Source organism: Pseudorca crassidens, chromosome 1 (assembly GCF_039906515.1).
Source record: "Pseudorca crassidens isolate mPseCra1 chromosome 1, mPseCra1.hap1, whole genome shotgun sequence".
NCBI classification, from domain to species: Eukaryota; Metazoa; Chordata; class Mammalia; order Artiodactyla; family Delphinidae; genus Pseudorca; species Pseudorca crassidens.
This window is the reverse complement of record NC_090296.1, coordinates 196,289,916-196,305,513: the sequence shown is the minus strand read 5'-3', so window position 1 is coordinate 196,305,513 and position 15,598 is coordinate 196,289,916. Positions and strand designations below refer to the sequence as shown.

Sequence of the window (15,598 nt, the reverse complement as noted above, 5' to 3'; positions counted from 1 at the left end):
TCTCTTTCTGCATTTCCATAAAATGATAGTGTGTCAGTTATAATAGTGGCTTTGCGTTGGGAGTCCGACCCATGTGAAATGTCAAAGTATTGTCTTGGAGGCGTAGAAACATTCTGCAGCGTGTAGTCCAAACCGACTTCCTGTGTGTCGCACGCAGGAAAAGACCAGTTGTCACAAAAGAAGTCGCTGGGTGGAGTCATCCACGGGGAAGTTTGGTTTTCTCAGGGACTAGAGCATGCCCTAGATTTGCATAAATCCAAGTGGATTGGGTAGCCTGCCATGTGCCCACGGACTGAACTCCAAGTGCGGGTCATCCGGGGTCGGGGTCGGGGTGAAGGGCTCGAAGAATGCTTGCGCAGGGGAGTAAGTGCTGACAGCGCTCCGTTGCTTCCCAGCGGCAGAGTTCCTGGATCTCACTGCTGAGCAGACAGGCGCAGCTGCCGGGAGACCAGTCGCTCAGACTGCAGCCCCCGTGTCCTGGAAGCAGCAAGATCCCTCTGAACAGCCGCAGGAGAAGCGCTGTCGGAGTCCGAGTGCAATGTTTGCTGCTGAAGAGATCAAAGCACCCGCGGCGGAGGGCATCCTCGACTCTCCCAGCAAAACCATGTCCATTAAAGAAAGGTAACGAGATTTAATGATTGAGAAGGAACTCTACTGGTGGGAGGGCGTCGTACAACTTACTTTTAGAAAAAGATCTGAGGAATGGGCAGAGAGAGAAACTCAGGAATCCAGCTACCAGAGGGACTGTGCCCTCAGGGCATCTGAGAGGAAACCGCGTTTATCCCCATGCCTGGTTTCCTGACGCTGGGAGATGCCGCTTCAGGACTCAGACGAGGAGACAAACAGAAACAGGCTTTTGCCTGTTCTTTTGTTGGTGCTTCTGTTTTCTTTTTTTGTTTTTTTTTGTTTGTTTGTTTTTTGTTTTTTTGTTTTTGTTTTTGTTTTCTTTTTTTATACTCGGTTCTCTGACCAGCCAGTGACGGGAGCAGAGATCTGGGCTCTTTGCCTTTCAGATACACATGGCTTGAAATTGAACGTGTCCACTGCTTGTGACTGTTTGTCAGTGTAAATTATATGTGGAGGGAATGGATAACAATTAACATTTCGGACGGAAATCCTGGGGATTAGAATCTGAGTTTTGTTTATTTCACAGAAAGTAAAATGGGTGACTCTTCTGCACTGCATTTAGACGTTTCCTATCAGGTAATAGCTATGAAAGACTACATTTGAGGATTAAATAACACTGAGCGCTCATTTCATTCAAAGAGTCACGGAGGGTTCAGAGGAGATAAAGGGGACAGATACAAAGAATCGGAGTGAAGTATTTGGGGTTGTAGTTTCCGTGTTAGCCTTTAGCGGAGGATGTGAGTGACAGGAGGACTGGGTCCGGAATGTTCTCGTGAATTTCCCAGTTTGATTGGCAGAAGTATGGTTCCGCCCACGCTGATCCCTCCTTAGCACCTCCACTGTTCAGGAGTTTTCTTGCTCTGAGCGGCACTGGCCAGCCTGAGGAGGCGTGGGTGTTGGGGCCAAAGGGGAGGAGCTAAATACAGGGAGTGACACTTGGATCAGGGAAGCAGTTTGGCCCATTCTGGAATGAAGTCTTCTCCACAGAAACTGGCTCAAAGAGGGTTCGATCCCAGATACCTCACTTTTTTTTTTAAATTGAAGTATAGTTGATTTACAATATTGTGTTAGTTTTAGGTGTACAGCAAAGTGATTCAGTTACATGTACATTTTTTTCAGACTCTTTTCCATTATAGGTTATTATAAGATGTACAATATAGTTCCCTGTGCTGTACAGTAGGGTTTGTTTATCTTATATATATAGTAGTGTGTGTATGTTAATCCCATACTTCTAATTTATCCCTCCCCCCCACTTTTCCCCTTTGACAACCATAAGTTTGTTTTCTATGAGTCAGTTTTGTAAATGAACTCATTGGATTATTTTTTAGGTTCCACGTATAAGTGATATCATATAATATTTGTCTTTCTTTGTCTGACCTACTTCACTTAGTATGATGATGTCTAGCCGCAACCATGTTGCTGCAAATGGCGTTATTTCATTCTTGTTCGTGGCTGAGTAATATTCCACTGTGTATATGCACCACATCTTCTTTATCCATTCATCTGTCGATGGACACTTAGGTTGTTTCCATGTCTTGGCTACTGTGAATACTGCTGCTGTGAACATAGGGGTGCATGTATCTTTTCGAATTATAGTTTTCTCTGGATATATGCCCAGGAGTGGGATTGCAGGATCATAAGGTAGCTCTATTTTTAGTTTTTTGAGGAGCCTGCATGCTGTTCTCCACAGTGGCTGCAGCAGTTTACATTCCCACCAACAGTGTAGGAGGTTCCCTTTTCTTCTCCACACCCTCCAGAGACCCAACTATTGATAACTGGTTAGGTGAGAAGGACGAGGTACCATTTAAGGGAAATAATGGTAAGTATCCACTTATACACAAGTTCTGATGCTTTACCCATCAGAAAACATCCTTGGGGTAAAACTCCAGTAGAAAATAATAATATACCCCTTCTCTCAAAGGCTTTTAAAGAGATTCCCCATCTTGGGGTACATTCTGTCTGTTAGACAAAAAAACTTCATCAGATGTCCTATCTGCTATGCAGTCATTCTTGGTTCACTTGCCTGTTTTTAGTGAGTTTTAGTTTCTCTCTTTCTGGAAACAGTTTTAATCCTGCTGTAAAATTGTAATTTTTAAAAAACGCGAGATGTGGTAGAGGTGCATCTCCCTAACCCGGGCTTTGTAGGTGTCTGAGGAGATGAAGGGTGGCTGTAAGGTTGCTGTGAGCTGCCTGGAAGGGTGTTCAAAGCCGACCGCGTACACACGGACCTCCTGGCTGGTGGGAGGTAGCGCTTCGCACAGATCCAACGGGCTGCTGGTCCCATCGTGTCCAGAAGCATGATCATGAGAATGCTTCTTAAATCTTCAGCTATTCAGTTTAATTGTCAAACTGTACCTTTAACAAAGGAGGAGGGACACTTTATTTAGCATTTATGTTTGTAATAAATTATGCCAAAACAAAATATATTGCCAGAGATCTTACCCCCCCTCCCCCCCCCGCCTTATGTTGATGGTACTTTTATTTGTACTTTGCTAAAGCTGTATATCTTTACGGGCCACGTGCGATAGCTTTTCCCCAAGGGCGGGGGTCTCTATTACTCCCTTCTGTTAAAATAAAATAATGAAGCTTGACCATTAAAAATAAGAATGCTCTTCTTATATTCATTTGGGCTTTCCTATTTTGAGATGACATAAAACAGAACTTTTAAACCTTATTCTAATTCCTCTGACCGCCTCATTACGCGGAAGGAGAGGTTGAATTCCAGTGGCCTCTGGGGCCACGTGGCCAACAGGACCACCCCCAGGGGCTGGTCATCCACTCTTCCCCTCAGTACACGTGACAAGGCTGCCGTGTGTTCAGGTCAGCGTTTCAGCAGCTGACGCGTGTGCTCACAGGGGGACATCGGTTAGAGGGCAGAACTTCTAACTGGACAGCAGTGCCCGGAAGAGCGCACCCTCCTCCTGTACTAATTTCCTCAACTCACGTGTTCTTCACATCACTTGTTTCAAATTTCACTTTCATGTTTCAGACTCTTCAGAAGTAGTGACGGGACTTTGTCAATTTCCTTCATCGTTTCTTCTAAGCAGCTGCAGCCTGAGGATGTGGCTCTGCCTTCCTTGATCTTGTGCGTCTGTCTCTTTCCGGCTCAGGACTTGAGCATCTTAAGTCCTGCGTACCGAGGACCACCGAGGCTCCTAGGCTGCCCAAGGCATTTCCCCTGTGTGACCTTATTGAGGGCTGAAGACAGCCCTTCGAAGGAGGCAATACTATCCCCATTTCGTAGATATAAACTAAGACTTATGAAAGGGTAGCAACTGAGAAATTAGAGGAAATCCTCCATACCTTCCTATGTTAGAACATGTTTGACGGTCGGGGAGACATATCTAAAAGGTCCTTTTCTTTCATCTTTTCTGACATCTTGAGCGCCAAGTTTGGATCATAACTAACATCAAGTTAAGGATATGTTCTGCTTTTCCCATTGGATTAATAAAACCACTGTTTCATAACTGCCTACGTGGTTTGGGTTTAAATTGTCCCTTGTGGGACACGTCTTTGAAAACCATGGTAAATCGAATATATTTTGTGTTATTTAGGGATAAAACCTTTGACACCTCTTTAGAAGTTTATCAGGCTTTTAGAAATCTTTTTTCCACCGTTACTGAAACAACTGCTCTGTGTTTTCACTTTCGGGGGGAGAAGATGACTAAAAAAGGCAGAAGAGCCGTCCTTCCACCGGGAACTTGATGGAGCGTAAGGATGTATTGAACTCCCAGGAATGTTGAAGAGGCCGCCCATGCCTCTGGCTGAGCCTGCAGACTCCTGCCTTATAGGGCCTGGCTGGGGTCCCCCTGTGTTCCCCGCGAGCCCCACCTTCCACCCAGTCAGACTCGAGGTTCTTACCTTGCGGCCCGGAGATTTCAGCCACTGGAGGGCCCTGGATTTGTGTTGGCATTACGGACAGAGGTGTCCTTCCTTTGCTGCCTCCTTTTCTGAGCTTTGATTTGACCTCATATAAAAGACATATTAGTTCACTCCTGCAGCCTATAAACCAGCCAAGGCCAAGATCTGATCTGAGGACTAACCCGTGCTGTTCAGCCTTATCTGTGTGGTGTCCGCGATTCTCTGAAATGAGGGGGCATTTTTAAAGGAGGGAGGAGAAAAGAGTACTGCGTCTTAGAGGCACTTGGTTTGCCGGCCCGTGCTCTGACCCAGCCCTGGCTGCCGTGAGCCTGCAAAACCTGTTGCAGTGGAGCAGGGCTGTCAGAGCACTGCTGCTGACACAGCCCGCCTCGGGCCAGTGTTCCCTGCTGGGAAAGCATGGGCTGTGGCTGGAGGCAGAGCCGGTTCCCCAGTGGCCTGGCAAGCACCCATCACGGTGGCCCCGGCCAGGCCTTGGGGTGAATAACTCACGGGTTCTCAGCCTCAGACTAAGCAGATGCCCAGGCGCTCAACATCCCAGCCCTGCAAATAGCACTTGGACTTGGTGGACGTTAAAAGTGCCGACAGCTGTTTGAGTTGCATAGGCAGTAATTTATGGTAGGTGCAGGGCCAGACGCTTGCCCCCGACCCACCCCAGCCCTCTGCAGTGCATGGTGGTCTGCAGGGACTCAGGAGCGTCATGAGATCGCAGGAGAGAAGGCACCCGCCCTCCTCAGCTTGTTCAACACCAGGCCGGAAATCTAAGCGGACAGGAATAATACATGTATGTTTCAGTGCGTGTTGCTTGTTTTCTGTCACTTGCACTCTGCGGGCTCCGGCTGGGCCTAATACCAGGTGGGCTCCACTGAAACACCGCCTCTTCCGTATTATTTTGGCTACTCTGTAGTCTTTGGAAGTTCCTGAGGATGACCCTGCCAGCGTATCTAATAGCAAGATTTCAGGCTGTTGGAATGGAGGAATTCTTTGAAGGCTGTCCCAGGAGAGGGGGGGAAATATATAAAAAAGCCAGAATTACAGTGCAGTTCCTAACACATGAGAGCGAAAACGTGCCTGGTCAGCTTCCACACAACTGGTGAAACAAGCCAGCATGTGCCAGGGTTGGAACCAGAGCTCCCTGCCCCAGTGACATGCAGGTGACCTGGGTCAGTGACATCCTTGGCCTGTGTGTGCACCCCTGTCTCATTCGGAACAATATCCAGTTTCTTAGAGGTTGCTGAGCAGGTCAGCAGAGTGGGTATGCGGTGGACTACAGAGCGATTACAGATCCATACTTGGCCTTTTTCTAAATCAGTTTTCCATTCCTCTGCGCAGCCACCAGGGTAGCCACGTGATTATTTAGATGATGTTGGCATGGCTTCAGACGTTTGGGACCTTATTTTTGAGAATGCCCTTAAAGACCGTAGTGCATTCTTTTTCATAAACGCAACTTCTGAGGCTGCATTTGATTTTTTTAATTTCTCTGAAATCACTTGGACTCTAATCTGATTACAAAGGTAAGGTAGCCAAGATGAATAACTACTGGTCTAGGTCAAGGGTGAAGTCAGAGCTGGTTCTGAGCGGTAAGGAGAGTATCCATGAGATGAATGTCCATGTTCACAAGATGAGGAATTGGAAATACATCTTCATTTGGGTGGTGCTGGCATGCTTACCTTTTGGAAGTCTCCTTTATAGACGCTTTGACAGCTCTACTGCAGCGTGCAAATACTCATGATTTCTTTTCATGATTTGATTTTATTTGATTATTTTTTCCTGTTAGAATAAAACTGACTCACTCAGAATAATTGGAGGAAAGATAAATCGTAGTCTTTATATAGTCTGGCATTTAGATGGAAATCCTTAAAGGAAATTAGAATCTGTTTCCAAGTACATGAACCAGCCCTTGTAGATGCAGAGTACTGCCAAACGTCATAGATTATAGACTTCGGGGCTAAATGAGAGCAAGGAGGGTCTTAGACATAAGATTCTGACTCTAGTTTCCAGTGTGGATTTTTTTCCCTCACCATCAAGCCATTGTCTGACACCAGCTGGGTGTCCTACAGTTCCACCCAGTTCTGCTGCTGTCTACCCGGAGACAGCATCAGACCCCACAGGGTAAACGCCCTGTCCCACAACACCACCCCTCCCCCTTTCTGCAGACACCAGTGACAAGTCCAGGCTGTCACCTGTGCTTCTGACCTACCAACCGGCTACAGACTGGAGGTTCCAACGACCTCCTCCTTGGACTCAATTACTTTGCTAGAGTGGCTCACAGAACTCAGAGAAATATATTTATTTACTAGACTTCAAGTTTATTATCAAAGAAGGTAACTAAGGCACAGCCAGATGGAAGAGACGCACAGGCGAGGTGTGAGGAGATGGTGTGGCGTTTCATGCCCTCACGAGGTGCACCACCCTCCCCAGACCTCCGCCTGTCTGCCATCCCAAGAACTCTCGGAACCTGTCCTTTTGGCTCTTTTATGGAGGCTTCATTACATAGGCCTGATTGAGCTGAATCACCAATGGCCAATGATGTAGTTAATCTCCAGCCCCTTCCTCCGCCCTGGAGGTCGGGGCGGGGGGGGGGGGGGGGCGGGCGGGCACTGAAAGTTCCAACCCTCTAATCACAGGGTTGGTTCTCCTGGCAACAAGCCCACACTTAGATGCTTCCAAAAGTCACCTCATCCACATAAGATAGCATTACCACTCTCATCATTCAGGAAATTCCAGCAGTTGTAGGAGCTCTGTGCCAGGAAAGGGGGCAAAGACCAAGTATATATTTACTATACATCACAATATCACAGGTAAATGAGGCGGCCTTATACCAGCTTTGTGGAGTGAATGTTGGGTCTTATCTGCTGTCACATAGCAGAAGGGAAGGGAAGGAAAAGGAAGAGGTCGGGAAAGGGGAGAGGTCCAGAGTTTGAAGCCCTTGCCCCCCTTGAACTCCTTGGGGCGTTCTTTATAGCCTGCTTTCCATTATTTGACTGAGCAAATCCAGATATACAGTATGATTCTGTATGGATTTGTAGATGCACATGGAGTCATATTTACTGCAAAATCTGTTTTCTTATTTGCTTAGCTAAACCTTTATCGTGGAGTACGATATATTTCATCCCATCTCCAATTCAGATATTTAATGGAGTCAGGACACTCGGTAGAAGGGCCCTTAGAAACCGTCTAGTTCAGTTCCCACTGTGACCAGTAAGGAACGGAGACCAGGTTACCTGACAGGAGTTAACAGCCAAATGAGCGCTGATGTGTCGCTCAAAATACACTCTTTATGGACACGCATTAATGAATGTTTAAAAGGCCCAGCCCAGCAGACTCACCGTAAGGGAAAGGAGTCCAGTCGTTGTTTTCCCTAATGTTTAAATGGTTTGAGCATCAGCTCAAATGAGTTTAATGATCACCACTTTTGTGCCTTTTATCTTTCCTGGGTTTGTCCAACTTAAATGCCCGAGACTGAAAGAGCCTCATGTCCATGAGAATAGCCTTTCATAGATTTTAACATCCAAGCAGCTTTTTATCAAGTCACACCATAGTTGAGCTAAAGTAGGTTAGGTAAAAACCTCAGTTAATTAGATTCTGCTTCTGTATATAGCTTTCCCCTGAGGAAAGTTGAAATGATAATCTTTAAAATGGGTTTCTAGAGAAGTTTCTGTATTAAGAAGGCAGACTGGAAAGACCAAGTTCATTTGGAAGAAAAGAACAGGACTTAGAATACAGGACGTCTTAACATCATCTTTTACCTGTAATTAAAACATGTGATATTCAGAGATTGTCAATAGCTTTAGATGTTTAAACCCATTTCTGCTATCCAGCTTTAGTCATTAAATGTTAATTCATCAAGTGACCAGGAGGGATCGCTCGAACACATTTTTCTCTGGGGACGTTTACTTTTATTTTCCTTCCTGCTCTCAGCCCAAAGGCAAGGAAAAAAACAGAGATATTCCTTTGGTAGAATGATGTTGCCTCTTTTATCTGGGAAAGTCAGTTTTCAGCTTTGCATTTCAATCCGATTTTAAGACTGTTGGGGCCATCTTAGAAAATATAATAATCTACATAATATAGTCATCTGTACTATTTTTCCAGACAGACGTTCTTCAGAATAAGTGACATTCATTCAAATTAGGCAGCTGTGGTCATTTCTTGGGCAAAGGCTTCTGGGTGACTTAAACTGTGGTTCTGGTACCGGGAAGGGCTAGTGCTGAACTCTTTTTGGTCGGCGTGTCTTCCCCTTAGATTAGCACTGTTGAAGAAGAGTGGTGAGGAAGACTGGAGAAACAGACTTAACAGGAAGCAGGAGTATGGCAAAGCGTCCGTCACCAGCAGCGTGCACATCCAAGAAGCGGGACAGTCGCTCAAGAAGAAGGTAACATTGTCCGTGCACGGGAAAATCATTCTAACTAACATCACGCTTGGACGTGCATCCACCAGGCGAGCATGCATAACTTAGCTGGTTACTACCCTGGGCAGCATAGCACTGTCTTGCCACGAGGGTCCACACTTAAAGCCTGTCCCACAGCGGCTTCAGTGGATCACCAGGTAAAGTCCTGAGATGTTCTAGAACTGTGAACAGCACCACGTACCTAATGCAGCAGCAAGCAAGTTCCTAAATTTGGAAGTGTGCACTTTTACTTGGGTTTCAGACCTTCTTAAATGAAGTCTGACTTTACAATGTTATCAAAGTCTTTAGAATGAAAAACTGTCATTGACAGCTAACCGTTTCTAAGTTGCATATAAAATATGGGCTTGAATGTCCTGTGCCGAGGTTGAAAACAGGAGTATACAAGAGAAGGACATGCTTGTGGTCGGTGAGGACTTATTTCATAATTGAAGACATGTTTCATGATGAGCAGGTAAGCCTTTTATTGAGAAGGTGCGGCAAAGTACGTTACAAGTTTCGGGAAAAGTAATACGCTGTTGTTGATACGGGCAAGCATTTCTTCATAGGCAAATGTAATTGTTAAATTACTAGTAATGATGACCAGCTCTGACCAGTCAGTGCACACTTTGAAAGCAGAAGGTGACTTGCCCACTGCATGGCCCGGTGATTGCCAATGCACCTGCTGGCTGGGGGCAAAGTAGACGCTGTAACACACCCCCACTGGCCAGCTTCTAGGATCAAAAGTCTTCAAACAAAAAGGAAAACAAAATACTTACAACCAGATGATCACCTGGACCCCTTCTAATCTAAAACAATTTAATACGCATCCGTGGAAGACAGAAATGATGAACGTGACCTTCAGGCGTTCAGAAACTTACATTAAGAGGAGGTGTGTCCACAGGGCTGCGAGGAGAGAGTTCTGACACTGTTTCCTGTGGCACCCCTGTGTTTTCATAGGTTAAGCTGAAACAGCAATTTGAATTCTCTTTTTTGAGACAGACATGACGTTAAAGATAATGACTAAAGACAGTTAAAGCTCAACCATTTGTAAAGTTCTCAAATCTAATTGGATATTACAGCACCCATGTAGGAAATTTGGGTTTCCAGAATGAGACCCGGAAGTGAAAGAAAACTCTGTCCCTCAAATCACTGATCCCCATTGCCCACAAACTATTTAAAAACCTGATTTGAAATCATTGGTTCACACATAACTTCAGCGCTTCATTCTTGGTCATGTCAAAAGATGCAAAGAAACCTTCCCTAGCAGGTCCCGCACGGCACGGTGAAAAGTAAAGCTACAAAACACAAAGCCAGGTAGAGCCCTCGTGATCAGTGGAATCGATTTCAGTGCTCTACCCACTTTGGAGACAGAGATCATCCGAGGCTGGGTAGCCCAGAGGCTGGGAGTAGCGGGTGAGAACAGAATGGCCTTAACACTAGGCAGAGGTTCTCAGGAGGCGAGAGATGGGAGGAGGTGACTGCGGTTGCCCCTGGCTTGAGTGGGAAGTGGTGTCTTGGGCTCACGGATGCGGCGGGTTCTGCACCAGCAGTGAACTCACCGTCACTCTCCTGCTGAGTGACCTAGTTCACTTCAGCCCAAGACAATAAGCTCTTTGAAGTTAAAATAAGCCCACCTGTTTTCAGTTTTTGTAGCAGGCATTGGGAAATCGCAAGTTCTGTTGAGGTCGGGTGGTTTTCCCGTGGCCTCTGATAAGCCCTTAGCTTCGTGTTTCCCAAGGGCAGGCCGTGTATTTCAGCCACGCCTTCGCCAGCTCAGATGAAGCAGGAGAGCCGCGGTGAACCTGATCTGCCTTAAGACAGTCCCCCGGGGCAGCTGGTGGCGGGGGGGGGGGTGCTAGAGACATGGCCAGGGCTTGCTGGGTGTCCAGACGCTTCTCTGGAGAAGGAAGGACATTCATGACGCGTGCTCCATGCAGATGGGAGCTTGCTGCCTGGGCTGGAGCTAGACTTGCTAGGGGCACAGGCTCTGGAACCTTCCATCTTTTGCACCAAGGGACAAGGGACTAGATTTACAGTCAGCTCATCACTTCCTGCACAGTTTCTGAGTTCATCAAATGCACATATTCGTGGTTATGAAACATTTCACCCTTTGGCCTCCTCGAGCTTTTGTGTGCAGTGAGCAGGGTCCCACGAGTTACAGCCTGTGGAGAAGCGGAGGAAGCAGGAGATGGAGACCGGCCTCTATATAAATCACTTCCCCTGTGAAAATCCATGCTGTCCAGTAAAAATATAATGCGAGCCACACGAGTAATTAGAGATTGTCATGCGGCCACGTTAAAAAAAATGATGTAAAGGATGCCTTGAAAATCTAAAACAGTTTTTGTTTCTGTCAAAGGGTTTGTCCCAAAACAAAACAAAGTTTCGGTGCTCTAACCCGCATCTCGCCGGGGGTCCTATATGGAAGAAAATACTCTTTTGGTCCATGAATAGATTTGAGGTTAGATTTTAAGTTAGTTAGCGTTTTCCTTGCCCTTCTGAAAGATCAGTTATGTCTCAAGAGCTGATGTCACTTAACATCAGTTCCTTGCTTTCCAAATTTATCCCCCCGAAATCAGGATCGACGATTTGGAGCTTAACAGTGCTAATCGTTTACCTGGTGGACCCTGTCGTTTCCTACGACGAACAGCTTGGGTTTTCTCTCTCTCGCCGTGCCTCTTCCCTTCTCCTGTTCGTGGTTTAGGGCATTGCTAACCTGACTTACACATTTTTGCCCTTGTAGTGCATAGAATTAGTTCTAAAGATGGCAAAGCCCATTGGTCTGTAGGTACGGCCAGGCTTGTAGTGCAGGGAATGTGTCCACTGGAGCATGGTACGTGGACAGTTTCCTTCAGAGTAACTCATCCCATCCCAAGAGTGAGAGAGATGAAATGAAGCCAAGTTCGAAAGAAAAGGCCTTTGGCAGGAGTCTCTTTGTTTCAACTAAATTGCAGTTATGTATTTTGCACCAAATCATTAGTTAAAATTCCAACCCCATTTTGGCATCTTCAGTATTTAAGGCAGAGACGTGACTCCTGTGCCCTTGGGTCAAGATAATCATCAGTGTTTCAGACTTTTTCAGGAAATAAAAACCCTGTATAGAGTCTGTGGTTACAGCCCCGAGTCCACAGCTGAGTCACAGACCAGGATTTGATATCTGGCTCTGCTTCCATCAGCGTGTCAGGTCAGTGAATCAAGCTAAGGTCTGTGCTGTCCCCAGAACAAGTCCTTGAAAATTCTAGGAAGATCAGTCCGCCACATTCGTGTCCTGATTGGCTCTGTCATTGAAATTCGAAATCCCAATTCAAGAGCGTGAAGTCAGTTGAAGGAACCAGGCTAAGAGGGCCAGGAAGGCTGTTGGTATGACCCCCAAATTAAAGATTATTATCCCACTGACGAGTGATGAGTTCACTTGGTGTTTGTGCCACCCGACCGTGTGGGCATGTGCATGCTTTTCCTGGAACCCAGCACAGAGTTCTCGAAGATGACTGTGACACCGTAACCCGATCCTACCCTTCCAGCCCTCTGCAGTGTCTCCTATTTGTTTTAACCTGTAGGAAGAAGGAGCATTGACAGATGATAATGCCGTTTCTAATCTGCTCTGGGTAAGCCTGACTCTCGCATAGATCTCCTCGCCACGTGTAACTCTCATCCCCGACGGTTCCCCTTGGTGCCCCTCTCTGTTTGGTTTTCTTATCCCGAGGCAAGATGCCACCTTGATCCAGAGTGGAGCGCTATCCTGTTTCCTGAAATTTTGTTTCAACCGTAGAATGAAAAAACTTGAAAGACGTTGAAGAAGATATTTTATATTCGATGTTAAAACGGTCCATGGAAGTCAGGGTTCCCCTGTATGTCACGGAATATCTTCTGTAAACTGCAGTAATCTTGCCAGTAACTCAATTACTGCACAGAGCTGACTTGGGTCTATTTACTGTGCTGATGTGGGGATTTCTGTTAGCATTCTAAAAAAATAAGTAGGACGGACTCTTTTGGGAAGCGAATTGAAATTGCAATGAGTAAATTAACTTTCTGTGAGAGAAATCCTTGTTTTTGTCCCTCCCCCTTCCCCACCCCGCTGTGATAAATCTTCTCTTTTCACCTCTAATCCTCTTGCTTTGCTCTATAGGAACCTGTATATGCTTCTACTTATTCTCCTGCTATACCTGCTGCCCATAAATACCTGTCTTTTGTATCTATTAATCAGGTGAGGAATTGCCTACACGTATTAAGCCTCATTGCAATTTCTGAGCAGCAGGGAGAAACTTGTTTCATTTGGGGAAGTAACTCCTGCTGCATTTCTGTGTGTGTGTGTGTGTGTGCGCGCGCGCGCGCAGATGTAATTGCTACTTCATGTATTTAGGGTCAGTCACCCACACCTCAACTTTCGCTCAGACCTCTAGGGAGACCTATGGTGTTAATTCATCTCATAGTCACGTAATTGGTTGAAGAGGAAAGTCCCCCATTTTAATCTCCAAGGTTTATATCCTAAATTGAGTCAGGAGCCCAAGAAAGGACCCCGGGGCTATCTTGATAAAGTAGGAGGAGGTGGCCCAGGTGCTTTGGGGCGTGGAAGAGACAGGATGGAAGAGGCGGTCCTGATGGGAGCTAGCTGCCATGGTGCTGTTGGCATGGCAACCACAGCCCTCCTTCCCCACTCTCCACCTCCACTGCACCCCGTCCGAACCCCGCCACAGAAGGGAGACCTAGCCTGGGCTGATATGATACATTGGTACATGATATGTGATGATGCTTAAAGCTAAAAATACCAGTGATTGTTATTCCCCTTGGAATGTCCCTGGGGTCAAAGTAGCTAGAAACAGTGGCTGCATCCCCTTTGCCGCGAGCCCCAGGTGCTAGTTGCCTTCCGTCTGGGGGACCTGGCCGGTCACTCCCCTCTTAGGGTTTCTGTCTCCTCACCAGCCCTGGGACCACGCCTCTCAGGTGGCCTCCAACTAGAAGTCTCATGACTGTTCTGTTCCTTTAGGACTAGTGGTGGCCAAACAGGTCTTTGAGGGAGAGGCACAGGGTTTCAGCCAGAGGAAGGGTCTGCTGGGTCCTCCCGGCTTCATCTGGCATCTTCACAAGCAGGAACTCCCCGTTTCTCTCCCGAAGGCGGCCTTTCCCTCACTCTTCTTAGTGCCTTTCCTCTGAAGTTAGGGATGCGGGTCTGTGGGAGCCCAGCCCTGCATTGCCAGCTGGGGTCCACCCCAAAAAAGAGGCTGAACTCTGGAGCGGACCTGCTGTCCCATCACTAAGGGGGGAAATGCCTGTTTGCTTCTAAATAAGCCAACGTGAGACTTTAAAAGAAAAGATATGTTACTCAAGTCTTTAAATATAACTTACGTATATTATATAATACACATGTCGTGTGTGTATATATATATATATATATATGGTATGCTTTTTTTTATAGACTTTACTTTTTAGAGCAGTTTTAGGGTCACAGCAAAATTGAGCAGGAAGTGCAGAGACTTCCCCTAACCGCCCCCCGCCACACAGCCTCCCCCATCATCAGCGTACCCCACCGATGGCATGTTCATTACAGTTGACAAGTTGTCATCCCTCAGGGCCCATCATTTATATTTGGGTTCACTCTTGGTGTCGTACATTCTCTGGATTTTGACAAATGTATAATGACGTGTATCCATCATTGTAACATCATACAGAGTAGTTTCACTGCCCTGAAAACCCTCTGTGGGGACTTCCCTGGCGGTCCAGTGGTTGACACTCCACACTTGCACTGCAGGGGGTGCAGGTTCGATCCTTGGTCGAGGAACTAAGATCCCATGTGCCGTGGAGCGCGGCCCCCAAAAAAAAAAAACCAAACAGAAAACAAAAACCCTCTGTGCTCTGCCTCTTCATCCCTGCCTCTTCCCCCCACCCCTTCCCTTGGCAACCACTGATATTTTTACTGTCTCCACAGTTTTGGTCTTTTCCAGAATGTCATATTGTTAGAATCGTACAGCATATAGCCTTTTCAGATTGGCTTCTTTCAGTTAGTAATATGCATTTAAGTTTCCCCCATGTATTTTCATGGCTTGATAACTCACTTCTTTTTACCACTAAATAATCGTCCTTGTCTGGATGGACCAGTTTATCCATTTGCTCACTGAAGGTCATCTTGCTTGCTTCCAAGTTTTGGCAATTGTGAATTAAACTGCTATAAACATCCATTGCAGGTTTTTGTGTGGGCATAAGTTTTCAACTCATTTGCATATCAAAGAGTATGATTGCTGGATCTTATGGTAAGAGTATGTTTAGTTTTGTAAGAAACTGCTGAACTGTCTTCCAAAGTGGCGGCGCCATTTTGCACTCCCACCAGCAGTGATGAGGGTTCCTGTTGCTCCACAGCCTCGCCAGCATTTGGTGGTGTCAGTGGTTTGGATTTTGGCCATTCTGATAGGTGTGTAGAAGTATCTTGTTGTCTTAATTAGCATTTTCCTGATGACATAGGATGTTGAACATCTTTTCATCTGTACATCTTCTTTGGTGAAGTGTCTGTTCAGATCGTTTGCCCATTTTTAAATTGGTTGTTTTCTTTTTGTTGAGTTTTGAGAGTTCTTTGTATAGTTTGGATAGCAGTTCTTTATCAGATACGTCTTTTGCAAATATTTTCTCCCAGCGTGTGGCTTGTCTTCTCATTCCCTTGACAGTGTCTTTCACAGAGCAAAAGGTTTTAATCTCAGTGAAGTCCAGCTTCTTAGCTCT

The 15,598-nt window shown here is 46.2% G+C and overlaps 1 protein-coding gene across 14 annotated transcripts in view; it reads left to right on the top strand.

The window, feature by feature from the left end:
- SVIL (supervillin) overlaps positions 1-15,598 on the top strand; it is a 235,394-nt gene that overhangs the window by 176,902 nt on the left and 42,894 nt on the right. For 12 of the 14 annotated variants that reach the window (XM_067705079.1, XM_067705082.1, XM_067705083.1 and 9 more), the window contains 4 exons: positions 396-621; positions 8,749-8,878; positions 12,448-12,495; positions 13,017-13,094. In XM_067705079.1, coding sequence (XP_067561180.1) covers positions 396-621; positions 8,749-8,878; positions 12,448-12,495; positions 13,017-13,094 — 482 coding nt within the window. The remainder of the gene's footprint in view (positions 1-395; positions 622-8,748; positions 8,879-12,447; positions 12,496-13,016; positions 13,095-15,598) is intronic. The other 2 variants (XM_067705089.1, XM_067705087.1) reach the window with 1 other exon arrangement.